The sequence below is a fragment of the Pristis pectinata genome, chromosome 2 (genome assembly GCF_009764475.1).
Source record: "Pristis pectinata isolate sPriPec2 chromosome 2, sPriPec2.1.pri, whole genome shotgun sequence".
In the NCBI taxonomy this organism is placed as follows: Eukaryota; Metazoa; Chordata; class Chondrichthyes; order Rhinopristiformes; family Pristidae; genus Pristis; species Pristis pectinata.
In genome coordinates, this window is record NC_067406.1 from 68,749,576 (window position 1) to 68,775,168 (window position 25,593).

General features: G+C 43.6%; 1 protein-coding gene across 2 annotated transcripts; it reads right to left on the reverse strand.

Annotated features, from left to right (window-relative positions):
- Window positions 1-1,291: 1,291 nt before the first annotated feature.
- LOC127567533 (beta-klotho-like) lies at window positions 1,292-13,653 on the reverse strand. 2 transcript variants are annotated; one of them, XM_052010547.1, is made up of 5 exons: window positions 12,837-13,653; window positions 10,126-10,630; window positions 6,695-6,963; window positions 5,327-6,512; window positions 1,292-3,131 (listed from the first exon to the last, which is right to left on the reverse strand). In XM_052010547.1, the coding sequence occupies exons 1-5, from the start codon at window positions 13,584-13,586 to the stop codon at window positions 2,812-2,814; spliced, it is 3,030 nt and encodes a 1,009-aa protein (XP_051866507.1). In that variant the 5' UTR covers window positions 13,587-13,653; the 3' UTR covers window positions 1,292-2,811. The 2 variants fall into 2 exon arrangements, with proteins under 2 accessions (XP_051866507.1, XP_051866508.1); XM_052010548.1 differs by having other exon boundaries at window positions 2,993-3,946.
- Between the last annotated feature and the right edge of the window lie 11,940 nt (window positions 13,654-25,593).

Here is a 25,593-nt window from a genome sequence, read left to right on the forward strand (position 1 = left end):
AGTATCCAGAATGGTATACTTATTGTTGATGGGAACGGCCACAGGGGTGCTCTGCTCCTTCTGTCTAATCCCCTTCCCTTTCCTAACTGTCACCCAGCTACCTGCCTCCTGACTTTTAGGTGTAACTATCTCCCTGAAACTCCTATCTATGTCTGCCTCTACCTCCCGAATGATCCGAAGTTCATCCAGCTCCAGTTCCCTAACACGGTTTGCCAGGAGCTGCAGCTGGATGCACCTTTTACAGGTGTAGTCATCAGGGACAAGCATGCTGTCCCTAACTTCCCACATACTGCATTCGGAGCACACAACTGCCCCAGCTGCTGCCTTCATTACCCAATCCGACTTTAATCAGCTTAAAGGAATTTACAGGCCTTACCTCTTGGGGTGCTAGCTCTTCCTCAGCCTCTGCTCCCCGAAGCCTCTTGAGCCAAAGCCTCAAGGCTCCACTCCTACCCTGAGCCACTCACACACTGGCTGCTCCTCTTAGTTACCCCTCCTGATATTCTACTTAAATATTTATCACAGATAACAGGTAACCCTACCAGCTACTCACCTGCCTTACCCCTTTTCGCCGAAGCCCCTTGAGCCAAAGCCCAGAACACTCTGCTCCCACTCACATCGCTGCTCGCTCCGACGCTGCCCGCTGTATATTGCTGAGAGAATGATCAGAGGCAAAATAATTGAACGTTTTTTCCTCAAAACGCATGTACTGGTGCAAATAATCGTGAAGCTCTTTGGTTTTAAAGACAGCTCAACAGATTGAGAAATTTTTACTGTATGTTTTATATTAGTCCCCCTTTCGTATTAAAAATAACTTGCATCTAGCTGCATTTCTCGACAGTGGCTCTAGTGCACCGCAATACCACAACCAGCCAATCAGCATGGAGCTTTCCCTAACATGTCACTACCAGGGATGATGAGATTAATGCTGCAATAGCTGCATTTCCACGTTGTCTACGATATTATGTTACATAAGTGGTATCAATGTCATGTACACAAAATGATAAATTCAGCTCTGCCGTTTATTGGTTCATCATCTAACTCAATCAGTGCATGAGGATGAAGGATCCATCAATGATCCTATCCAGTGACACTTTACCGACAATCTCCTCACTAAATGCTCACTTTAGACTCATTAGCTACAGATCAGGTCCGAGTGAAAGTTATCGACCTAACAGCAACCTATGACACCTAGAAGGAACCCTGCATTTGGCGGGACTGGGGTAAATGACTTCCACAAATTAAGACTGGAGGACATATACAGTTATTCTTTCGGGTCGGAGCAATGAAACTTGTCTTTCTACAAAGGAGTGAAAAGGGAACTCAAACATGAAGTATTAAAAATGTGCATATACACGTTTTAATTAAAATAACACATTTCATATAAAGAAATACGTTGGTCACACTGCAAGTTTCAAAATTATAGTTTCTAGCTATAGCAAAGCCTGTTGAGATGTATGAAATTAAATACACATGCATGCAAACATTCCATCGATGGAAATATTCAAATACATGCAATACCTCTTTCACTTTGTTTTTTGTTTACTGACCATCGACTCCACGGCCAGTAAAACAAGGCTAACAATTCTCCAAGACGAAGTGAATGAGTTTAAACGACAACCAGCCGTGGGAGTCAATCTCAGAGCATTCAGGATAAAATTTCGGATGTTTCAATTGCTTGGTTGGATAAAACAGATGTCTTCTGCTTGTCTAGTGATGGGCCGATTCCAGATGTGTTGTATGATTCAGCGCCGTTTAATATAATTCCATTCCTGTTTCATTGCTGGCTGACTCGGATTTTTCCCCAATTCACATAAAACGTAAAGGTAAAATCTTTGCACGTTGTATTTGGGGCTCTGAGAATTTTAAGTCAAGTTCTGTCTAGGATTAGAGTATTTTAAAACGTGTATTTTAGGATGCTGTAATTTTTTAATAATGCAGATCATAATTTTGTGGAGTATTCTATGCCCATTTATTACTTCACCCGTGTAGATTCTGGTGCTATATCACCATAATCTACGCTTTTTTTAAATCTTACTGGTCTTTAAGTTAAACCAAGGTAATCTTTATGGTTGATACAACGAAAGTAACCCAATGCATGATTTTCGAATTGTGGACGTTATAGTTAGCACCTGATTTATCCAACCAAGCAATTGAAACATCCGAAATGTTATCCTGAATCCATCTGCACTAGAATGGTATTGACAAACCCGTAAATTTATACACTTCAGCATCTCGGTGAAGAATTTATTAACCAACTAGTTCACACTGCGCCCGGAGTAATTATGTTACATGATTGGATGTTTTAGGTCTCCCTTACTATGCATGTCTGATGAAAGCCACATATCCAGTTTTTCCCTTCGGATTCCAGTCGTACACTTCCAGCAGACCTTTGTTCATAATTTATATATTGTTAATGCTTAATGCAGGCGATTCTTAGATGTGAACAGTTTGTAAATAAGTTACAAGGAAATGTGACTCCGATACCTATTTTGATAAAAATCCATGGTCAAAATCTCTAACAAATGCGGATAAGATACTCAAATTTGTCTCCCATTCAGAAATCAGAAGCATCGTAAAACTGGAATGCACTGATGCTGTTAATTCACGGTCCTTCGCCTTTTGTCAGTTGCCTTTACTTTTTGCAACGGTTCCAATGATATCATTCCCCGACTTTTGTTTTTGCATTCAGTGGAAAAATATGGTTTCGAGCCAGCTAAACGTATAAGCTGTGTTTATAATCGTATGAACTGCAAAACCGACTTGCCAGGGGATACTTTCCTGAAGTTGTAGGTTTAAGACTCCACTGTTTTATTTTCTTCTGTAAATGATTATAATCGCAGCAAGGAGCACAGTGATAAGTAGGAGACAGAACCCTAAAAATATAAATACTTTTTTCTCTCTTATAAACGTACACATGGGACATTGTGCCGGCATGTCATTCCCGTTTGCACATTGTTTGCCAGACGTTCCCAAAGGAAAGCCATTGGCACTGATGAGTTTGTTGTAAAATTCTAATGAAGTCTTTGGTTCAGAAGCATTGAGGAATCTCGTGGACTGCTTATTTGAAATTTTATCCTTTAATTTCAAGGCAAAGTATCCTTTGACATTAACTTGGTCGAAAAGATGTGCTGTGGACAAAAATGGATATTTATTTTGTAGCGTAAGTCTAATTCCCATATTTCAAAACTATGTTGCTGAAGGCCAGACTGAACAGAGTCTGTAACAGTGATAAAGGCTTGTAATGTGCACCGGATTCGTTCATTAAAAAATTCCCCATTTCCCCACGCCAAGTTCAGTATATTCTCTGAAGTTACGGTTTGAACAAGGTAACAAAATAGGTTACTTAAAGTACTTAAAAGACACTTAGACGGGTACATGGATAGGAAAGGGTTAGAGGGTTATAGGCCAAACGCGGGCCAATGGGACCATCTTAGATGGGCAGCTTAGTCAGCATAGACAAGTTGGGCCGAAGGGCCAGTTTCCGTGCTGTATTACTCTATGACTAGTGCAGTTTCTGCTGTCCTTCCAGTTCATAGTGTAAGTTGATCCCAGGTATTGCCCCTAGTCACTGCTGGGTTCATTGACTTCAGATTGACTAGTGTTGGAAACTTTAAGAATCGACCTCAACATCCTTGTGCTGAAGTAGGAAAGATGGACATGCTCCAACTTCCGATTGCTACCTGGGTATAGAGGGGTGTGTGGTTCAGGGGAGGACCGAGCTGAATTTCTGTTCTGGTGATATTTGTAGTGGAGTAATCTGGTGACAGTCAAGGTTTTGAAGAAATACTGGAATATAATCCCAGCATCCTGGATCCCTATAACCTCGTCTAGATGTTCATTCTTCCCCTGAGCGTGTCAGCCTGTCCTTTTCCTCTTCGGGCTGGGACCATTGGCCAACGTCGCCAGCCGGACCTCTGGCTACCTCTTCTGGGTCTGGCAGAGGCTAATTAAAACAGAGATTAGTTGACTCCATACTCATCCTGGAGTCATAGATTGAGCTCGGAAACCGGCCCTTCGACCCATCGTATCCGCGCTGACCATTAAACCACCCTATTTCTTTCTTCCCCACGTTACCATAATCTCCCCACCGCCACAGCCCCCCACCCCCACCCCCCGCGCCCCACGTTCTACCACTCAATTGTCAATGCGATTAAGGAGGAAACCAGAATACCCAAGGAGACACATGCGGTCAGAGGGAGAAGGTACAAACTTCACACAGACAGCACCGGAGTTTAGGATCGAACCTAGGTCGCTGGAGCTGGGAGGCATCAGGTCTATTAGCTACTCCAGGTCGACTCCGATTCAGAGCACTCCAGGAAATGCCCTTATTCGCCCAACTATTGAGAAAATTCTCTTTACCCACATTTTTTTATTCTTCTTTTAAAACTTCAAACTGGGTAAACTTTGTTAAATGCGAGTTGCCATTCGCAGTTACCATGATGTCAGGTCATGGAGTCATAGAGCAATACAGCATGGATACAGACCCATCGGCCCAACCATTCCACACCGACCACATTGTCCATCCAGCTAGTCCCAATTTCCTGCGTTAGGCCCATATCCCTCCAAACCCCACCCCTCCATGTACCTATCCAAGTCCTTCTTAAATGATACTATTGTACCTGCCTCAACCACTTCCTCTGGCAGTTCAGTCCATATACTCACCACCTCTGCGTGAAAAAGTTGCCCCTCAAGTCCCTTTTAAATCTTTCCCCTCTCACCCTACAGCTATGCCCTCTGGTTTTGGACTCCTCTACCCTGGTGAAAAAACTGTTACCATCCACCTTATCTATGCCTCTCATAATTTTAAACATTTCTATAAGATCATCCCTCATTCTCCTACTTTCCAAGGAATAAAGACCTAGCCTGGCCAACCTCTCCCTATAACTCAGGCCCTCTGGTCCTGGCAACATCCTCTTAAATCTTTTCTGCACTCTTTCCAGTTTAACCATGTCTTTCCTCTAACAGGCTGACCAAACCTGTACACAGTACTCCAAGTGCGGTCTTACCAACGATTTAGACAACTGCAACATAATGTCCCAACTCCTATACTCAGTACCCTGACTGATGAAGGCCAGTATGCTAAATGCCTTTTTCACCACACTCTCTACTTGTGACGCCGCTTTCTACGAACTATGCACTTGCACTCCTAGGTCTCTCTGTTCCATTACACTCCTTAGTGCCCTACCATTCATAGTACAAGTCCTACGCTGGTTTGACTTTCCAAAATGCATCACTTCACACTTATGTGTATTGAGATCTCGGCCCACTTCCCTAACTGATCAAGATCAAGGTCATAACCTTTTTCCTATGTATTAAGACTCACCTTTCAACATCTCATTAATATACTGTTTATGATAATATATTCGAAGTTCATCACTGACGGCGGAACTGTCCCAAACTCCGTTCGCCGTGATGTAAATGTCCATATTTCCATAGTGGGATTTGATCCATTCCAAAACCTTACGTATCCCCGCCGGTGCGACTGCCATCTCGGAATGATTTTGGCGGCGGGAGAAGAAAGGAAAGAGTGAATGGGAGGGAGATGGGAATGTCATCAAAGTTACATCTCTCAGTAAGCTCCCATCGTGATCCATTTCATACCTGGTGCCAGTTTTAGGTTTGTGTAAAACGAGCCTTGTGGTAAAATGGCTCATAGCAAAGAAGTCTGCACTCCCACTAATCATTTGTTTTTCCTCTTCAGTGAAATGTGGCAAACGTGATTTCGTAAGATTGTTTACATTTTTCTGGAGAATGTAATTTCTCATAGCAAGTGGGTAGTCGCCAGTTTTAAAAATTGGATCTGCAAACCAGGCTATCTGGAATTGCAGGATTCTCTCGGCAGCTTGCCGGTGGGATTCAAGGAAAGGGTTTGCTGGTTCCGCCCAGTCAGCACGCAGTGTCAGAGACACAAGACCACGCTGTTTCTCCCTGTAGTTCCTGTTGTACGTATGCCAGGCCAGGGCATGAGCGATCAGCATGTTGTGTGCTGCCTTGTAGATGTCGCGGCTTCTCTGAACCGAATTCTCTATATTCGGTTCATTCATTGTGAGCCATAATTTAACCAAATGGCCAAATTCTTGAAAACACAAATTGGCATAATCGTTGAAAGCCACAGCTGTCTGTTTATTCAGCCACCCTCCGTCCGCCTGCAGCGGTTCAGGTACGTCAATATCGCGGTATGTTGGATGATACAAAGTGATGGTGCACGCAATATTCAATTTTAACAGTTCACTGATGATACAGCGATAGTAACTCAGAATGCTTCTGTTCACACTGGACAGGTCGCCGCGGGGTAATATCTGGGACCACTTGAAGGCGAAACTGTAGTGAGTCACGTTCATCCTTCTCACCAACGCCACGTGTTGTTTGAAGTTGCTGAAATCAGTGCATTGAACTGGACGGGGCCACATGGTCACACCAGTGACTTTGTAAAGCTTCTGATCTCCACTGCAGTTCCAAATATAAAGGCTGTGATCAGCAAACTCAGGAGAAAAGATTGCTTTATTTACCTGCAACAACAACAACAAGAAGAAGAAATAAACAAAAAGCTGGAACTTCTTTGTCCATTTTAACCTTCCGACTTCAACGGAGGGCTAATATACCGGCTTCAGCATTCCCGCGGGAAAGGTTCAATGCAGGTAAACTGACCTTTGAAAGAGATTGCTCTAATTTAAGGCAGAGCCGTACTTACCGGCAGCGCCGTCTCTGCAATTCCCCAGGAGAAGTCACACGGGAACTGTCCGTTCACACTGCGGCTAACCTCACTCACTGGGAATCCATTCTGTTCTATAATTTGTTTGTAGAACCGAGCGGAAGATTTTGCAACCCTGGGTTTGTTTTTGTTGCTGAAATCCACATAAAACAACCCCCGTGCGACAGTGTAGCCAAACTGCCATTCAAAGCCATCCAGCAGAGACCATGCGGTGTACCCAAACACGTTGACTCCATCAAAGCGGACAGCTAACCGGAATAAAAGCAAATTCAATCAACGATCAAAGGGAACGAAGAGATTAATATGATTTATTTACGAGCTTTCTTTATTGCAGTGTTATTAGTTTCATTTTAACCAAGTGGCGATCCCCTTGGTTAAATGCTGCTCGACCCGTTGAGTGATCCGTTGCTCGTGATTCTGCACAACGGGGAAATTTTCTATTTTGCTTCCAAATTTTATTCAGTTTTTGTTCAGATAAAGTCATTGATTGTTTGTTGTGAGTGCCAGGCAACCTCTGATAGCCTGTCCAAGTGACATACTGTATAATCATGTGTGACAGAGTGTTGGTGATCTATTGGACTCTAGGTTGCGTTACTCTACCCCACAGGTGTGATCACAGAAGGATGCTGGAGAAAACCCTCAAGTCATTCACAACGTTTTATTTTGTTCAAAAATTTTTCCTAAAAGTGTTCATTTGACCAGGTGCAAAAGGGAAGTTCCATGTTATTCAGTCTACACATTTCCAAACCTTCCTAGCATACATCCAAGCATCTGATAGGACATTTCGCAATAAGATATTAATACCAAGTGGGAAGGAGATGATGGAAAAGGACTGGGTAGTGGGTGAGAGTGAGGGGCTGGGCAGGTGATAGGGAGACGGGGAGCGGGTGAGAGTGAGGGGCTGGGCAGGTGATAGGGAGACAGGGGAGCGGGTGAGAGTGAGGGGCTGGGCAGGTGATAGGGAGACAGGGGAGCGGGTGAGAGTGAGGGGCTGGGCAGGTGATAGGGAGACGGGGAGCGGGTGAGACTGAGGGGCTGGGCAGGTGATAGGGAGACAGGGGAGCGGGTGAGAGTGAGGGGCTGGGCAGGTGATAGGGAGACAGGGGAGCGGGTGAGAGTGAGGGGCTGGGCAGGTGATAGGGAGACGGGGAGCGGGTGAGACTGAGGGGCTGGGCAGGTGATAGGGAGACAGGGGAGCGGGTGAGAGTGAGGGGCTGGGCAGGTGATAGGGAGACAGGGGAGCGGGTGAGAGTGAGGGGCTGGGCAGGTGATAGGGAGACAGGGGAGCGGGTGAGACTGAGGGGCTGGGCAGGTGATAGGGAGACAGGGGAGCGGGTGAGAGTGAGGGGCTGGGCAGGTGATAGGGAGACAGGGGAGTGGGTGATAATGAAAGGTGGAAGTGGTTGATAGTGAGGGGGGTGTGGGTGTTAGAGAGGGAGTGGGTGATAGTGAGAGGGAGTGGGTGAGAAAGAGGGGAGAGGGGTGATGGTGAGAGAGGGAGTGGATGATAGAGAGGGGGAGTAGCTGTGCAAGAGACTGGGAGTCTGATTGTGATTGAGGGTTGAGCGGCTGGGAGGGAGGGGGAACGGGTGACTGAGGGAATGGGAACGGAAGATAGTGAGGGGGAGGGGGTGACTGAGAGAAATATAAGGACGTAACAATAAGGAAGAATGAGTGATAATGGAAGGGGTGGCTGACAGTTAGAAGGAGGTAGTGCATCATCATAAAAGTGGAGCGGGTGATAGTGAGACTCAGTGGTTGAATGAAAGTGAGGTGAGTGGGTGGTAGTAAGAAAGGACTGAGCGGATGCCAGTGAAAGAGAAGACAGGACCATGATGAGAGGGGGAAGTGAGTAAGTAGTGAAAAAGTAGGTTGGCTGGTAATGGGAGTGCTGGTAGGAGTGAGAGTGGATGCTCATTGAAAGGGGAAGCAGGTGATCAAGGAGGGGGAATAGTGACTGACAGAGGAAAGTGGGTGATAGTGCAGGAGGGGTGAATGGGTAAAAATGAGAGTGTGGGTTGGGTGGTAGTGAAAGTGAAAGAACGGGGTAGATAGTGAGCGAAGATGTAGTCATGATAGTGAAAGAATGGGGAGAGGTGATAGTGTGAGATTAGAATGGGTGGAGTGGGTGTTGAATGAGATCGGGCAATGGTTAAAAGTGAAGGAGTTGTGTGTGCTAAGTGAGGGGGGAGAGGGATGATTCAAAAGAAGTAGTGGGAGGGTCACAGAAAAGGTGAAATCGAAAGAGAAAATGAAGCAAAGAAGGAAAAAGCAAACTGATGATGGTGAAAGGAGAGGGGACTGGATGATAATAGAAGAAAGAAGGAAATTAGTTGTCATTGAGGTAAAGGATATTTGGCTGAATTCCTGTTGGGCTGATGCATCCCAGCATGTTACTTGGCATCCAGAACAGCCTTAGGGAAAGCAAACTGGAGCTGGACAAGCCAAGTTACAGTGCAGGATGTGAATTCCGAATGGATCTGAGGTTGACCAAACATCTTTCTTCCCGAAACATGGTCCATGATTTTGGAGATACAAGGGCTGTGAGCAGGGAATCCCCATGATATGCATTTCCTCCAATAGGTTCCCTCTCAACCAGACTCCAGATGAATCTAAATGATGCAAGTGGCTCCCTCTAGAAATTCTTCAGGTCAGCCCCACTATCCTCCTGTTTGCCAAGAGAAGGGTGTAAGGTGGCAGATGAATAGAAGAGTGTAAGAAATAGGAGCAATATTTAGCCCCTCAAGCCTGCCCCACCATTCATTAAGATCATGGTTGACCTTGTAGCTCAGCACCACTTTACTGCACTAATTCCATATCATTTGATTCCTTGGGACTTGGGCCAATTTGCTAACTCCTCTTCAGATGCCCACCTTAATAACCCAGTAGAGTTGAGAGCTGCAGTTATTGGCTCCCATTCTACTGTAACTCCATTGCCAGATTTTAAGACTCCTTGTTGCCAATCTCAGAAGGGAATCCCCATCCACTGTATGTTCCAAGGCAGCTGCCCTTTTGGGACTCCCTGTGACAATTCCAATGCTTTTGCTAAATGATATACAGTTGTAAAGAGAGAGCCAATTAGAATCTGGGTTGAGCCAGTCCAAATTTATTTCACAGGACACAAACATAGTGAGGCATCAAGAGGTTTCCACCAGTGTGAATAAGTTTCAACCCCAAGTGCCAGAAGTGGAAGAACTGTGCAACAACCCTGTTGCAACACTCATCTCCAATTCTGCTCATTATATGATCCAGGAATATTCCTTGAAGATGCAAGGGGGTAGATGTCAGTAAATCAGTGACATTTTAATCCTGTTTCCACAACAAAATAATACTATCTTTAATGTAACAGATATATTCTTATCTCAATCATTAATCAAAATAGAAGTAACAATAATGTGGTAGTCACTTACCTTTTAATAGCTCATTTATGAATTTTTTCATAAGGTAAATAGCAACCGTATCTTCTGTTTTAACACTGTTATTAGAAAACCATCCATTCTCTGCAATAAAAATCCTAGGGTTGTTGTATTCCATCTTTATCCAGTTCAAGACTTGTCCAAGGTGGAGTGATAAATGATCTCTAAGTTTGAGAGTATCTTCCAGTAATCGAAAGTTATTTGGCCCAAAAGAGAATGCAAAGAAATCTGCAGTTCCATTGATGAAGATCTTTTCTTTTTCAGTGAACTCAGGCAGAGGAAGATCGATTTGTGTTTTCAAGCTCTTGGGATAGTCACCATCTACAAAGATTGGTTTGGCAAACCACCCAAGCATCATGTCCATGGACTGCTGGAAATTTTTGTAGTTATAGTTCTCACTCTTCGGCTTAATCCAATGGGAGCCCAACACTATGGACACAAAACCTTTCTGTGACTGGCGAAATTCCTTTTCATAAGTGTGCCAGGCTTTTGCATGTGCCTGCAAGAAGATGACAATGGAATACTAAACCTTTAGTAGATTCGACGCCTCACCTAAATTTACTCTTTTTATACAAATACTTGCCATGAAGTAAATATGGAAGAATATAGAGGGGGTTATCTGATAGGCAGTAGAAGTTCCAGGCATTATATCCACCACTGCCAGTGGTTCCTGTGAACACTCTTCACTGGCAGATTGAATCTCACTTCTTTACATGTTCACACAGTACATAAATACAGGTTCTATTTTAAATGAAACTTCAGTGAGCATTGCTAGTAGGTAATGTTTTGAAAGTCTGGGATGTTATCTTCTTGAATTATTTTCTTTTCCTTCAATATCCTTGCCTGTTTTCTGAATTAGGCACCTGCAGGTGGACTACAGATTCTCAAGTTCCTATGGATTGTGGTCAAGTATGGAGAGAGCAAGGGGGAAATGAGAGAAAATATATAAATATAAAATCAGCAATAGGGAGGGCACTGTGGTTCTCATTTCACTGTGTCCCCTGTTTGTACTCCAGGGCTTACTTGATATTTGGGTCAGATGGTTGGTATCTTCCTATGAAGAAGACTGGAAGATTTTTAGTGTTGGCTTAACTATCTTCCTAGCTGCAGATCAGTAACAAACAGCCCAAAATATTCCTTTTATGTCAGTGTGATTTCCAGGAGGTGAGCAATTAGCAGTCATCGGCTCCGTAGCAAACCAGTGGGAAGCCTACTTAACTTTTATTGAGACAGTTTCTCTTGTTTAATCTATATTTTCTCTCATTAATTCACCCTTCTTAATTTTAGGATCTGCCTGTTGTTGAGAACTGCATTTGTTAGAGATTATTCTGGAGTTATGAAATTACATGGATAACGGGTATTAAGTAAAACAAGAACCAGTCTTCAGGAAACAAAACTTGTTCATAATTCAACTTCCACTGATATTATAAGTCCATCAAAACCAATTATTGGGCGTGGGACATTAATATTTCATATCCCTTCATTCTTACCTTCCTATACATCCTACTTTTTAATCACAACATATTCTAGAATTTCTCTACCACTCCCCCCTTACAAATTCTCAAACTGTGATATCCTCCTCAGTGAATACAGATGATAAGTATTCATTTAAGACTAGACCTGTGTCCTCTGGCTTCGTGCATAGATTGCTATGCTGATTCCTAATGGGCCCTCCACTTTCTCTTGTTATCCTCTTGCCCTTAATTATAAGATGCTCCTAGATTATTCATGCCCTCTTTTTCCCCTTCTAATTTGTTTTTTTTAAGTATCCCCTACAGCTTTTCTACTCCTGAAGGGCCTCTCCTGTTTTCAATTCCCTATACCTGCCATATGTTTCCTTTATCCAGTCTTCAATATCCCCTTGACATCTAGGGTTCCTTGGACTTGCAGTCTGCATTTTCACCCTGATGGGCTCTAAACTCTCATTACTTTACTCTTGAATGATTCTCATTTGTCTGATGCAGACCTACCTGCAAGGCTCTGGTCCCAGTCAACTTTTGCCACATCCTGTTTGGTAATATTGAAACCAGCCTTCCCTGAATTCAGGACCGTAATTTCCAGATCATCCTTATCCCTTTCCATAACCACCTTAAAATCTACAGAGTTATGGTCACTATCTCCAAAATACTCTCCCATTGACAGTTCTACCACCTGCCCTGAGATGAGGACCAGCACTCCCCCTTCTCTGGTTGGACTATTTACATTCTGGCTCAAAAGGTGTTCTGGAAGCACTTTAAAAAATCCACCCCTTCTATGTCTTTCACACGAAAGTGATCCAATTAATCTCCAACCATAATGACCCTATTACTCTTACACTTATGTTGAGCCTTTAAGGCCAAAAATATCTGCGTGTTCTTCACAAAATGGAAAAGTAGTGAAAGCAATGATAGATTTAGATGGCACGGAGGGCAAAAAAGCCAGAGGGCAGTGAACAAATCAAAAGCAACACAGCTGGATAAATGTAATCTCCTCATTAGGGTAAGATCATCTTTCATTATAAGGCGGGAGAATGCCCGTCATTTCCCAAAATTAGTAACACATTTTCATTCCTAAAGATCATACTTCAGATCGGATGTTCCTTTATTTTCAGAGCAGACTGTTTATTTTGGAGAAAAAATACGCACTCCCCTTTAACAGATAATTATTTCTGCAATGTAGATTTGAGAATGGAAAAATAATGCAAGCAATTTCAATTTAAACTTTACCTTAATCATGTTGTGCCCCGCAACATACATCGCTGCAAGATTGTCCCTCTGTCCTGGGGGATAGCTTCCTGTTTTGTATCCATGCCAGGCAATTAGGAAAGGATTATGGATTGTGATCCAGTATTTAACACGATTCCCAAAAGTCTGAAAGCAGAATTTAGCGTATTCATTAAATATGCCAATCATAGCCTCGCTCGTCCAGCCTCCGTGTTGTTCTTGCAATGCGAAAGGCAGGTCCCAGTGGTAGAGGGTGACAATGGGAATAATTTTTCTCTGTATTAGTGAGTCAATGAGTGTGTTGTAGTACTGGAGGCCCTTGCTGTTGACAGATTCCACCTTCCCGTTTGGAAATAACCGGGGCCAGGAGATGGAGAAGAGGTAAGAAGTAACACCCAGAAATTCAAGAGCCGCCAAGTCCTTGTCAAGGAAGGTGTAGCTGTTACTGGAAATATCCGCAGTTGTGTTGTTGAATCTGGAAAATTCATTGTGGGTGAAGTGATCCCAAACAGAAGGTCCTTTTCCATCCTTTTTCCAACCTCCTTCAATCTGAAACGCGGAGCTTCCCACGCCCCACATAAAGTTTTTAGGAAAGGTGTCATACAGAAAACGCTTGCTGTTCTTCAGATAGTCGTGGCTCCATTTTTCCCAGACAACTTTTCCTGCCCCAGGTTCGCCTTGAACAGTGGTGCTTCCTCCAATGTCAAGCAAGAGGAGGGTTAGGAAAAGTCTCCTTAACCCACACTCACTCATCGTGTGTGCACAGATCCCAAATCAAACCCGAGTCAGTTCATTATTGTAAAAATATCACCGAACCCCGGAAGCCTGGTTCCAAGAGTGAGCCAAGCACTCGTTTAACTTCGTGGTTATATCTGATCTCTCTGTCAATCATTAGCTTCGCCTGGACTTCTAGCTATGGGCTGTTTAATCATTGTTGCTGAGACAGCACACCCGATAGGTCCGTGTCCGAATTCATCATTTCCGAAGTGTGCAATATTACTGGAAAAATAATTGTGTAAGCCACTAATAACGAATTATTATCTACGTTTCTTTCTATTTACCTATCCATCAGTATATCTGTATGTCCTTGTAAGATTGATTGGAGTGTTGTACCATGTAACACATTGTACGTTATCCTTGAAGCCTCTCCCTACATACGAAATAATGGTGCGATATTTTTCGCAAACGATATCACATTGCTCTCTCTCTCTCTCTTCTCTCTCTCTCTCTCTGTATTTCCTCACAATCCATTGGTGTATTTTCGGATTAGTTTTTCTCTCTTCCATACTTCAGCCTCCGAAAATGAAGTTAAACCATGATTACATCTGCCCTTATCCTTTCGCAAGTTCAAGTCAGCGGGGGAAGGGGTTACCCTTTTGTAGGGGCGGGTGGGATTCCGTGCCATGGAGGCATTCGCAGGCGATTGCCTGCTCCACATGGCTAAAAGATCTGGAGTCTCTATTTTTAAGCTAGAAAGACCTTAAAGTATCATACGTATTTGTTCACAGCTATAAAATACATGCATTCTGATTTCCGACGCCAATGAAAGGAAGAAACAGGGAAAAACAAAGAAAAAGAGGCAGTGAATGGAAAGGCCATTGACTTGAAACTTTAAATTGTCTTTGTCTCTCCGCGGGTGCTGCCTGACTAGTCGAGTATTGTAGCAAGCAGAGTGGTTTTCCTCGTCACCGCCAAACCATTGTCTGCTTTGGAAGTTGAATTTTCCAAATAGGCGAGAGGTTTCTGAGGGAAATGAATAGGGCTGAAAACAGTTTGAGAGGTATGATCTCCGAAGGATGCAATTAGGATTGAGGGAGAAACGAGTGGTGAGTCATAGCAACATAAGATGGAAAAAGGGATACATGTGTTGGTTCAAGAGAGAACGGTAAGGGGCGGTAATGGGAGTGAGGTAGTGGTTGGAAGGGCAAAGAATATTGAAAACTTGAAAAACTAATGAACGGGAATGGAGAAAGGGATTCAGGTAAATCACAAACAATTGTGAAGGAGACAAGAAGGGAACCATTGCAGACAACATTTCCTGCAGGCACCAGGAGACAATGGAGCTTGCTGATAATGGTGGCTACCGCCCTGGCACATACTGCGAAAACACCAACCACTCAAAAAGAAAAAGACAGGCAGATATGAGTAAAGGGTTGTCTGAAGAGGGAAAGAGATAAATGAAGACATGCCTGAGGGACATTATCCTTGAGATCAAGGCAGCATTTGATTGAGTGTGGTCAAGGCGCCCTGCTAAAATTGAAATCAATGGGCATCAAAGGGAAAATACTTCAATGGCTGGAGTCACACCTTGCACAGAGGAAGATGGAGATGTTGTTAGAGGCCAATCATCCCATCCCCAGAACCTTACCACACAATTTCCTCAGGACTATAGATGAAAAACACTATGGTGCTGGAGGAACTCAGCAGGCCAGGCAGCATCTAGATATTCCAGCATCTGCAGTCCTTTGTTTCTCTTTTCCTCAGGACCATGCCCTAAGTCCAACCACCTTCAGCTGCTCCATCAATGACTGTCCTTCCATCATGTTTGGAAATGGGGATGTTTGCTGAAGATTGCACAATGTTCAATTATAATCGTACCTGCTCAGCAAACAAAGCAAGCCCTAGACAACATTCTAACATGGTTGATAATGACAAGTTACATTCCTACTACAGAAATGCCAGGTATCTCCAACAAGAGAGAGTTATTGCCAGTCCTTGAATGACACTGAGTCTAAATCCTGGAACTTTCTACTCAACGGCACTTCATCAGAAGAACCACAGAAGTTTAAGAAGGCATCCCACCAACACTTTGTCAAAGTCATTTAGGAATGGGTAATGAACGTTGGCCTTGCCAACAATACCCAGATTCCCAAAATGAATTTAGAAAATGTAAAAGAGTGACCATATTCTCTCATGTGCAATAAACTGGGAGGGTCAGTCTCTAGGATCTAGAGAGTAAAGAGATCTACTACTTTGAGCAAAATTATCCAAAATATAAACTGATTAACAGCCACACAATGCTATTGTCATTCTATTGTCTTTCAGGTTGCATAATAGAATGACCGGTAACCAAACTATTTAAGAAGTGTTAATCGTATCAGAATGGTCACTATAGCAAAAGCAGCAGTTTAACTAACAGGTATTACAACACAACATTGCATAGGTATTGAGGGTTTATTAAAAAGAGAACTGTTCTGTGTTGAGGAGGCCTTGCTTTCTGCACTAAAGTGCCGATCTTAACTCTGCCTAAGGGATAGTAGATAACATAATGAGCTGACTCATTCTGCTCACCAGTTGGCATGTCTCGGATTCAGGTAGACCCATATTTGTAGTGTCTGTCACTCAGTTCTGTAGCTGTGATCCTTCAACACCAACCACATCTGGGATTGGATTGAATAGGATTCTCAACCTGAGTTCAGGGAGAAATAGGTAAGTTTTTTTTTACTGATTATGTTTTAATGTGATTTTAATCAGTTTTAAATTTTAAATATATTTTAAATTATTTGCAGCAACCTTAATTTTTTTTAAACCATCTCTGAATATGAAAGACATTTAAAAACTGTAAAGAAGAGCTCCCAGTTTTGGCAGAAGATGAATTTATCTCCTGTCAAGGATGTGAGGGAGAGAAGTTACAATGAACCATTGGTGAGTGGAGTTCACATGTTGATTTCAGCAGAAAGGCAAAAAGTGATCTAGTTTGCTGCCACGTAATATGGGATCCAATCTAGTGCAATGAAAGGTAAGAGCTGATAGCAGCTTGCTGACTCCTGTCTCTTTAACCAGATCTGCATCTGCCTCCCCAGGCAATGTTTCGCTGGGAGACCTTGAAAAGTTTGACAGGCCCATCACCTGTGGCCAAGCTCCCTCACTTATCATGGACTGCCTTTTCCTTTGTGGAAGATGGAGCAGCTGAGATGTATTAGACTCAGGAGTCAGCAGGGCAGATGATGGAAGATGCATGAAAATTGTAATCATGTGCCAATACAGCTCCATCATGTAAAGTTGTGAGTGCAGAAATGACAGACAATCTAATGTTCTTAGAGCTGGTGGAGAACTCTTGCTGTGTAAAGAGTCAATTTTAATTCACTTAGCTTGACAAGAATGGGGTTTTCTTGGAATTAAACTCTCCCTGGTCTGTTATTGTTCCATTGTCTTCTGCCTTCCTTTACCTGATCTGTTACTTTCAGGGGAAGGACTGACTTCAAACAAGAGGCTCATACTACATGCACATAGGGGGATTTCAATCTGCAACTGAACCGCAGGAGACCACTGTGCTCGGTAGAACCCATTGAGGAATAAGTGCAAGGTTTAAGAGGTAGATCTTAAATGCACTCCATGGCAGGGATGTCTGCTGAGGCGACTGGGAAGATTAAATCAAGCTCAGCAGTGACACCCAGAATGGTAGAATGGTTCTGTCAAAACTTGCTGCCAAGAGTGGTCACTTGGGCTGAATATCAGAGCACCCCTGGAATAATCCTGTCAAGAATTAAAGTCTACAGGAACAGAACAATATGACAATAAAATACAGTTACATGCGATTGTAACAATTTTGAAGTTAAGAATTAAGTCTGATAACGTGGTTGCAGTTTTTGACCCCAATGTAAATATTTTAGTCCTCTGTCAAAATTAAATAATCTCAATTTGCAACAAGGGAACTTGTGGAACATTTTGAACAATAATTCTGACAATCCCCAGCTTTGTTTTTAAACTTATGGTTATTTACTACATAATAGGGGAATGTTTTTATCCCACATATTTAAAAAAACAAGGTAATGAACACAAGACTTACAAAGGCAAGGACGCTCACCCTGTATGGAATAAAACCTGTACTTTGAACTGAGCTGCAATCAATAACTATTCTACAAGCACTAAAATTCTAAGGTCATTGCCTCCTCAAGGACTTCTTTCACTCAGGATAGGAGGGACATTTCTGCACTATTATCTGGAGTTAGGGATCATAAACAATTTTGAAAGAGAAACCAAAATAAGTGCTCTCAAGGACAACTGAGTAAATATTTCATCTGCTCAGAATAAGATCTTGGGAACATCCCTGAAAATGATAGAGGTGAAACATGGGATGATCAAAGTTTGGATTGTGAACCACCTAAGAATGCAGACAGTTTTCTCTTTGTGCTTACTGAAGACTTTGCTATTGGAGCAGGTTCCTAATTAGCTACTGGGTTTGCAATAAGTTACATGGATACTTGGCAGGCAGAGGCACTCTGAATATGAGAGGGTGTTTCTGAGGAATGGCCTGAGAAATGAAAACCACAGAACACATCAACAGACGCAAACACGCATTCAGAGAGGTAGTTTGCAGTCTTGTTGTGTGTCTTCAGGGGAGAAGGACAAATCTGTAAAGTTCCATGAAATGAACACACCTTTCATGTTGGCAAACATTCTTTTAGAAATCTGTTTCTCTTGCACAGAGAATGCTAGCTGATGGGTAGACATAACCATTTTCTTATAAGCATCTTGGGAGTCACTATTGACATGGATGAGACACATCAACATTGTGGCTACAAGAAAAGAATTTGATGGAGAGAGTGTGAGGGAACAGAATAAAAAAATGGTTACATCTACCCATCAGCTAGTCTGGATGCTCAGCTCAGGAATTTAATGGGATATCACTCACCTGGATGGATGCAATGGCAATTAGAAATTTATGAGATTCAGCATCACCCAAGAAAGACCATTTATCATGATTCACTTTGCCTGCTGCAAGACTCATACTCAAGTTTTCATCCTGCTGCATTGTAGGTACATTTTGGTTGAGGCAAAAACTTTTAAAAGACAGTTGGACAGGTACATGGATTGGCAAGGTTTAGAAGGTTATGGGCCAAACACTGTCAAATGGAATTAGCTTGGATGGGGCATCTTGGTTGGCATGGACCAGTTGGGCCAAATGGTCTGTTTCGATGCTGTATAACTCTATGACTCTAACCCACAAGATGTACTGATATAGCTTACCATTTCACCATCACAGCTATCTGGATGAATAATTAAAAACCCATAACTTACAAGGTGATGGACAGAGAGTTTTGGACCAACCTAAATAGTTTCATTTTTAGATAGCATGAACATCATGGATCAAGTGATTTCCTTCTGAGCCATAATTTTCCATGATTGATCATTTTATAATATTTGTCTGCGTCACCCTACTTACTATGATCTTTATCACCAAGACCTTAATGTTGTGGGAAAACCATGGTCTCAAGGTTCCCCTTGAAGACATACACTATCCTGTTTTGGTCATTTATCACCATTGGGCCATTACCTTGACACCTTTCTATATAACCAGAAGAACTATAGGGGGAGGCCTGCCACCATCTTCCCCAGGCTACTTGGGATGGCCAATGCAGAGGTGAATGTACCAGTCATAGCTAAGGACAAGGATAAAAAGTTATGTACAGTTCTACTGCAGTATCTAGTGGAAAGGCTGCCATCCACAAACTCCATGTGATATCAACTAAACACCCAATGGAATTTCTCATCAAGGAGAATGAAGGAAAAACCAAGAGTGTCAAATCCACCTGGTGCTCATTTACCTCCATGAGTGGTCAGGTCATCTGGATGTCACTTAACCTCTGTCAGGCTCCTTCTTAGAAAGTGAGGTTGTTGCTTTTTATTTTTGGATTTAAGTCTTCAAACTGTATATGCAGAAGAGTAAGGGAACTAGAAAACCACAGGCCCAACTTAACCCAACCCAATCACCCATCACTGATTTAATTATGTTTGTTTGCAATCAATTGTCATGTGGTTTCATGGCACTTGCTGCTGTTTGCACAAGGCATTGACTTAGAGCTCTTTGTATTCAGTAAGCTCATAAATTCCATATTTTCTGAGGATTTTTTTATCAGAGTGCTTTCATGTATAATCTGTACACCACACTTAGCTGGAAGAGAAAACATTCATTTAAAAGCAGATGTAAAGTAATTCTATCTTAATTATGGCAAAACCAAACACTGCAACCTGGTTTCCCAGCAACAACATTGTCTTAATTTCTAAATAAAGAGGCTAATAGCTGTTTCCTGGACAATGGAAAATATACCCATTAGAAATCATACTTACTCTTTAAATGAAGCAATTGATTAATACAAAACAGATTTTGGAGAGGCTTTTTGTGTAGCCACCATAATAAACACAGAGGTGATGCTTTCCCACTGCACTTAACAGAGCAATCTCTTCTGAGCATTAAGCTGGCCCCAATGTGAACCTTCCCGTAACTGAGTACTACAATGCTTGCTAATGTGCAGTATTTGTGCACTTAACTCTGGAGATGAATTTAACCCCACCCATCAAGTGGAAACTGGGCATATGGTCACTTCAATTTCCCCTGTTACTTCCCAAGGCAGAAGTGACCGGAAGATGACAGGTTTCACCTTTAACCTCTGCCTCTGATCAGGCAGCAAGGGGATCTGCCCAAAGCTGGCAGAACATTAGCACAATATAGAGATCTGTCTACAATGCATGATTGGACACATGGACAGGAAATGGCAGTCAGTTTGTTCTTGTGCCATCCCACCATGTGACTGGATCAGGGCGAAAGAAACCCAAGTAGCTAACATCTATACATTATTGTTTTATATTTTTGTGGAGCAGGAAGCTTTCTCTGGAAGGACTGTGTAGGTCCCTGGATGGTGGTGAGGGAGGAGGTGTAAGGACAAGTGTTACATCTACTGTGAGGGCAGGGGAAAGTGCCAGGGATCAGGGAGGGATGGGTGGGAAGGCACAAGTGGACCAGGGAGTCATGGAGGGAGTCCCTGGCCCTCACAAGTGGGTCAGAAGCCTCACTTGCTGCCTTCCTGCTCCTGTCCCGGCTGCCAGCCCAGCAGCAGTTCCCGTAGCTCCCTCCGCTTCCTTCTACAACAAAGATCCAACCAGTTCCCCTTCACCAATGCTGTCACCCACCTTGCTGAACTTGTTCTTACCTTAAACAACTTCTCTTTTGACTCCTCTCACTTTCTACAAATCAAAGGTGTAGCCATAGGCCCCAGGTCTGCCTGTCTTTTTGTTGGCTACGTGAAACAGTCCCTGGTCCAAACCTTCTCCAGTACCACTCCCCAACTCTTTCTCCGTTACATCGGTGCTGCTTCCTGCACCCGTGCAGGACTCATCAATTTTATCACCTTTACCACCAACTTCACCCCACACTCAAATTCACCTCACACTCAAATTCACCTGGAATATTTCTGGTAATTCTTTCCCCTTTCTAGATCCCTCTGTTTCCACCTCAGAAGACAAACTATCCACTAATATTTACAATAAACCCACTGACTCCCACAGCTACTTTGACTACACCTCTTCCCACCCTGTCTCTTGTAAGGATGCCATTCCTTTCTCTCAGTTTCTCTGTCTCTGCTGCATCTGCTCTCAAGATGAGGCTTTCTGTTCCAGGACATCTGAAATGTCCTCCTTTTTCAGGAAGCACAGCCTTCCTTTTGTTGTGGTTGACGGAGCTCGATCTCACATCGCCTCTGTTTCTTGTACTTCTGCTCTCAGCCCCTCTCCTCCCAGACAGAACGGAGACAGAGTTCCCCTGGTCCTCGCCTTTCACCCCATGAGCCTCCGCATCCAGCATATCCAGCTGCAACGAGATCCCACCACCAGCCACATCTTCTCCCCCCCACCCCTTTCCGCCTCCCTCCGTGACTCCCTGGTCCACTTGTGCCTTCCCACCCATCCCTCCCTGATCCTTGGCACTTTCCCCTGTCCTCACAGTAGATGTAACACTTGTCCTTATACCTCCTCCCTTACCACCATCCAGGGACCTAAACAGTCCTTCCAGGTGAGGCAAAGGTTCACATGCACCTCCTCCAACCTTGTCTACTGCATTCGGTGCTCCCAATGTGGCTTCCTCTACATTGGCGAGACCAGGTACAGACTTGGTGACCATTTCGCAGAACATCAATGCTCAGTTCGTGATGGCCATCCCGAGTTTCCAGTTGCAGATCATTTCAACTCCCCTTCCCATTCCCACACTGACCTGTCCATCCTTGGCCTTCTCTACTACCAGGATGAAGCCCAATGCAAACTGGAGGAGCAACACCTTATATTCCACCTGGGTAGTCTGCAACCCAATGGCATGAATATTGAGTTTTCCAATTTTAGGTAACCACCACCCCTTTTCCTTTTTTACCCACTTCCCTCCTTCCCCTCCCTCCTCTCCTTTGGATCCTCTGATCCTCCCATTTTTGTCCCCTTTCCCACTCACCCCCAGCCCCCCTTCATCCATCTGCGCCCCTTTCCCCCTCCTGGCTCCATCCATCCACTTCACACACAGAATCCCCCCTCTCTCCCTCCCAATCTGGTTCCAACTGCTGCTCACCTCTCCCTTAATGGTTCCCATCCTCACCTCCTTTACTTATCCGAATCCAGCACTGGTAGCGTTTGCTGTTCCTGCTTATCTCCCTCCAGCAGCCGTCTCCCAACTTCACACTCCCCTCCCCCTGCCTTGCTCCTTCTGTGGTTTGTTCCTCCCTCTCTTTGTCTGCCTCCATCTATCATTCACCTGCCAGTCTTCCAACTCCACCTCCCCTACCTGGCACTACCTGCCTGTCATCTCACACCCCTCCTCAGTCCACCTCGGAATCCTTTCTCGCCACTCCCCTTCTCCTCTTTATACTGGCCATCTCACTTCTCCACTCTCAGTCCTGATGCAGGGTCTTGACCCGAAACGTCGACAATTTCTTTCCTCCCACAGATGTTGCTCGACCTGCTGAGTTCCTCCAGCACATTGTTTGTTGCAAGCAGTTCCTGCAGACTTGCCTGCTGCTTCAGCAGCCTTCAGGCCATGCGACCTGGTGCTACAGCTTTGCTCTTGAGTAGAAAGTCTGCAATTTTAGTATTTAAATTTTAGTATTTAAATGAAAGCCCAAGGAGTCTTTTGAACTGAAATCAAAACCTACCCACCAAAAATTCATTCCCAATTAAAACAAATTCTTCTCTTGCCATACTCATTTGATGGTGATAATTTGAGCTAAAACATTACTCAGCCACATTTAATCTTCTGTTTAGTTCTAGGGCTTGTTCACTTTCGTGACAACCGTGCCTTGCAATCTCATTTGTTGCTGTCCATGTAAGGCCATGTTGATCGATAACAACATAGGTGAGAATTGGAGGACAAACTGCTGACGTATCACAAGTCAAGGCCAGGATCCTCAAACAGGGCAAGGCCGACTACACTTAAAAGTATCTGGCCTTGCTTTCTGCACGAGTCTTGTTATATCTAGGATTTTATAGCTAGATCTAGTTAATCAGTAGGTACATGTACCAATCAGTGTAGTTCAGCACTCTTCCTTGGTCTGTGCTAAATTAACATCACAGTTGCCGGAATACAGCACTAATACTCATACCACACTACACCATGGAGGGGAAATAACCTGAATTAGCACAGTAATGATTTCCACAGAAAAATCTAGATCTATTGATAGGCAATGAACTTGGCATTGCCCACAAATGAAAAGCCTGTTAAATACTGTCAGCTCAGGAATGCTGCGGTATTTGGAAACATGCCTGACAATATGGTGTATAAACACGTGTTTCTGTCAGTAGTGAAGCATATCCTGAGGATATTCACTTCCATGATCTCTCCCTAGTTCATCATCTCCATTCAGCCTTGAAACCATTGAGTTAAAAAGCTTTCTGTTGTCTAAAAATCTCTTACATTCAAAGCTACTGTATATTCATCCCTCTTGTTTTAGACCTCTCATCATAGAATCAGAGAATGATACAGTGCAGACAGAGGCCATACGTAGAACTATCCAATTAATCTCATTCTTAACTCTTTTGCTATAACTCTGGTGGTTTCTTTCCCTTTGAATAATCATCCAATTCTTTATCTACCATTAAATCTGTTTTGAAAACCTTTTCAGTCAATGCATTTCAGATTAAAAACTTACTATTAAATTAGGTTTCCTGTCACCTTTTTGCCATTCACATTAATTATCTGCAATATAAACAGAAAATGTTGGAAACACTCAGCAGGTCAGGCAGCATCTGTGAAAAGGAACTCAGAGATGGCACTTCAGGTCACAGACCTTTTGACAGAACTGGGAAAGAGAGAAAACAAATTGGTTGTAAGTTGAAGAGAGGGTGGGCAAGGGATGGATAGGAGAAAGGGAATAACTAATAGGGAGAACTTTGTCCTCTGCTGTGGGATACATGCTCTCCATGGATTCCCAAAGTTCAACCAAGTGCATTTGCAGAGTGTGCAAACTAATACCGGAGACACATGGAGCTCAAAACAAGGTTGGAGGAGGTGCACATGAATCTCTGTCTCACCTGGAAGGGCAGCTTAGGTCCTTGGATGGTGCTGAGGGAGGAGGTGAAGGGACAGCTGTCACACTTCCTATGGTTGCAAGAAAAGAGGGAGAGGGATGGCTGAGGAGGGATGAGTGAACATTGAGTGAACATTGGAGGCATGAACATTGAATTCTCCAGTTTCAGGTAAACTGCTCCCCCTCTGTCCCTTTTCTCCCTCCTCCTGATTTACCCAGTTCCCCCTCCACCCCTCCACCCCCAGCCCCCCACAACCCTGTTTTTTTTCTCCTTCTTTCCCCTCCTCCACCCACTCCATGTGCCCATCACCCACACAGTCCGTCCAGTGTCCCCTCCCCCCACTGTTCCCATCCACCCACCCCACCTCCCTTCCCTTCCTTTCCATCATCTGCAGACCTTTGTTGCCTCCACCTATCACCTCCCAGTTGCTATTTCCACTCTTCCCTCCTCCATCTGCCTATCGCCCCTCCTCACCTGGATCCACCTATCACTTGCCAGCTCTTGGTCCGCCCCTCCCCCTCACCCCTCTATACTGGCCATCTCCCCTCTATCAGTTCAGATGAAGGGCCTCGACACAAAATGTCGATGGTCCATTTCCCTCCACAGATGCTGCCTGACCTGCTGGGTTTCTCCAGCATTTGCAGTCTCTTGTGTGACAATATTTAATGGGCCCACCATCAACCCTTGGCAAACACCAGTCTCCCTCCATTCTGAAAAACACTACTGTCTGTTCAACCCTTAGGTAATTTTCTATCTATGTTGTCTACTGTGGGATATGTGTCCTCTGTGGATCCCTAACATCCAACCAAGCCTTTGACAAACTTGAACCCTTTTATTAGCCAATACTTTCCCAAGTGCCAAAGAATTTTCTCCGGGATTTTTATCTCAACCACTGAAATCTCTCCTATCTCTTCATAACTTCAAATTCATTAAGAAAATCACCCCTTAATTCCTATGTTCTGATGAGAGGAGATTAGGTTTTACACAAGTTTCCATTGTATTTGTATTCCCAGAAATCAGGCAACATCGAGTCAATCAGAGTTGTGCCCTTTCTATTGCTTCAATATTGCTCCTTTTGGCATGAATCCTATTACTGCACATAATACATCTGCAGCTCTACTTAAGTTTTATACAGGTTCCATCTCAACAGTAGTAGGGAAATCAATTAGAACTAATCTATAGTTCTGAACAGTTGGAAGAAAAAGAGGTCATGCCACTGAAGTATATAAAACAATATCCCCCTCAAGGCTTTAGCTAAACATACATGAAGGATGGCTATTTGAGGAGTAACTGGAGAATGGTTAGTATATGTGAAATCCACCTAGTTTACCTTAGTTGTCTTATGTAGCGGTTAACATAACACTATTACAGCGCCAACGACCCTGCTTCAAATGTGGTCGCTGTTTGTAAGGAGTTTGTACGTTCTCCCCGTGACTGCATGGGTTTCCTCCGGGTACTCCAGTTTCCTCCCACATTCCAA

Excerpts from the sequence above, each read along its gene's own strand:
- LOC127567533 (XM_052010547.1), bottom strand. The coding sequence starts at position 13,586 with ATGAGTGAGTGTGGGTTAAGGAGACTTTTCCTAACCCTCCTCTTGCTT. Across the intron at positions 10,631-12,836 it reads CGGGGCACAACATGATTAAG|GCACATGCAAAAGCCTGGCA; the intron begins GTAAAGTTTAAA and ends ATCTTCTTGCAG. Across the intron at positions 3,132-5,326 it reads TATTAATGAGATGTTGAAAG|CACATCTTTTCGACCAAGTT; the intron begins GTGAGTCTTAAT and ends TTTTGTCCACAG.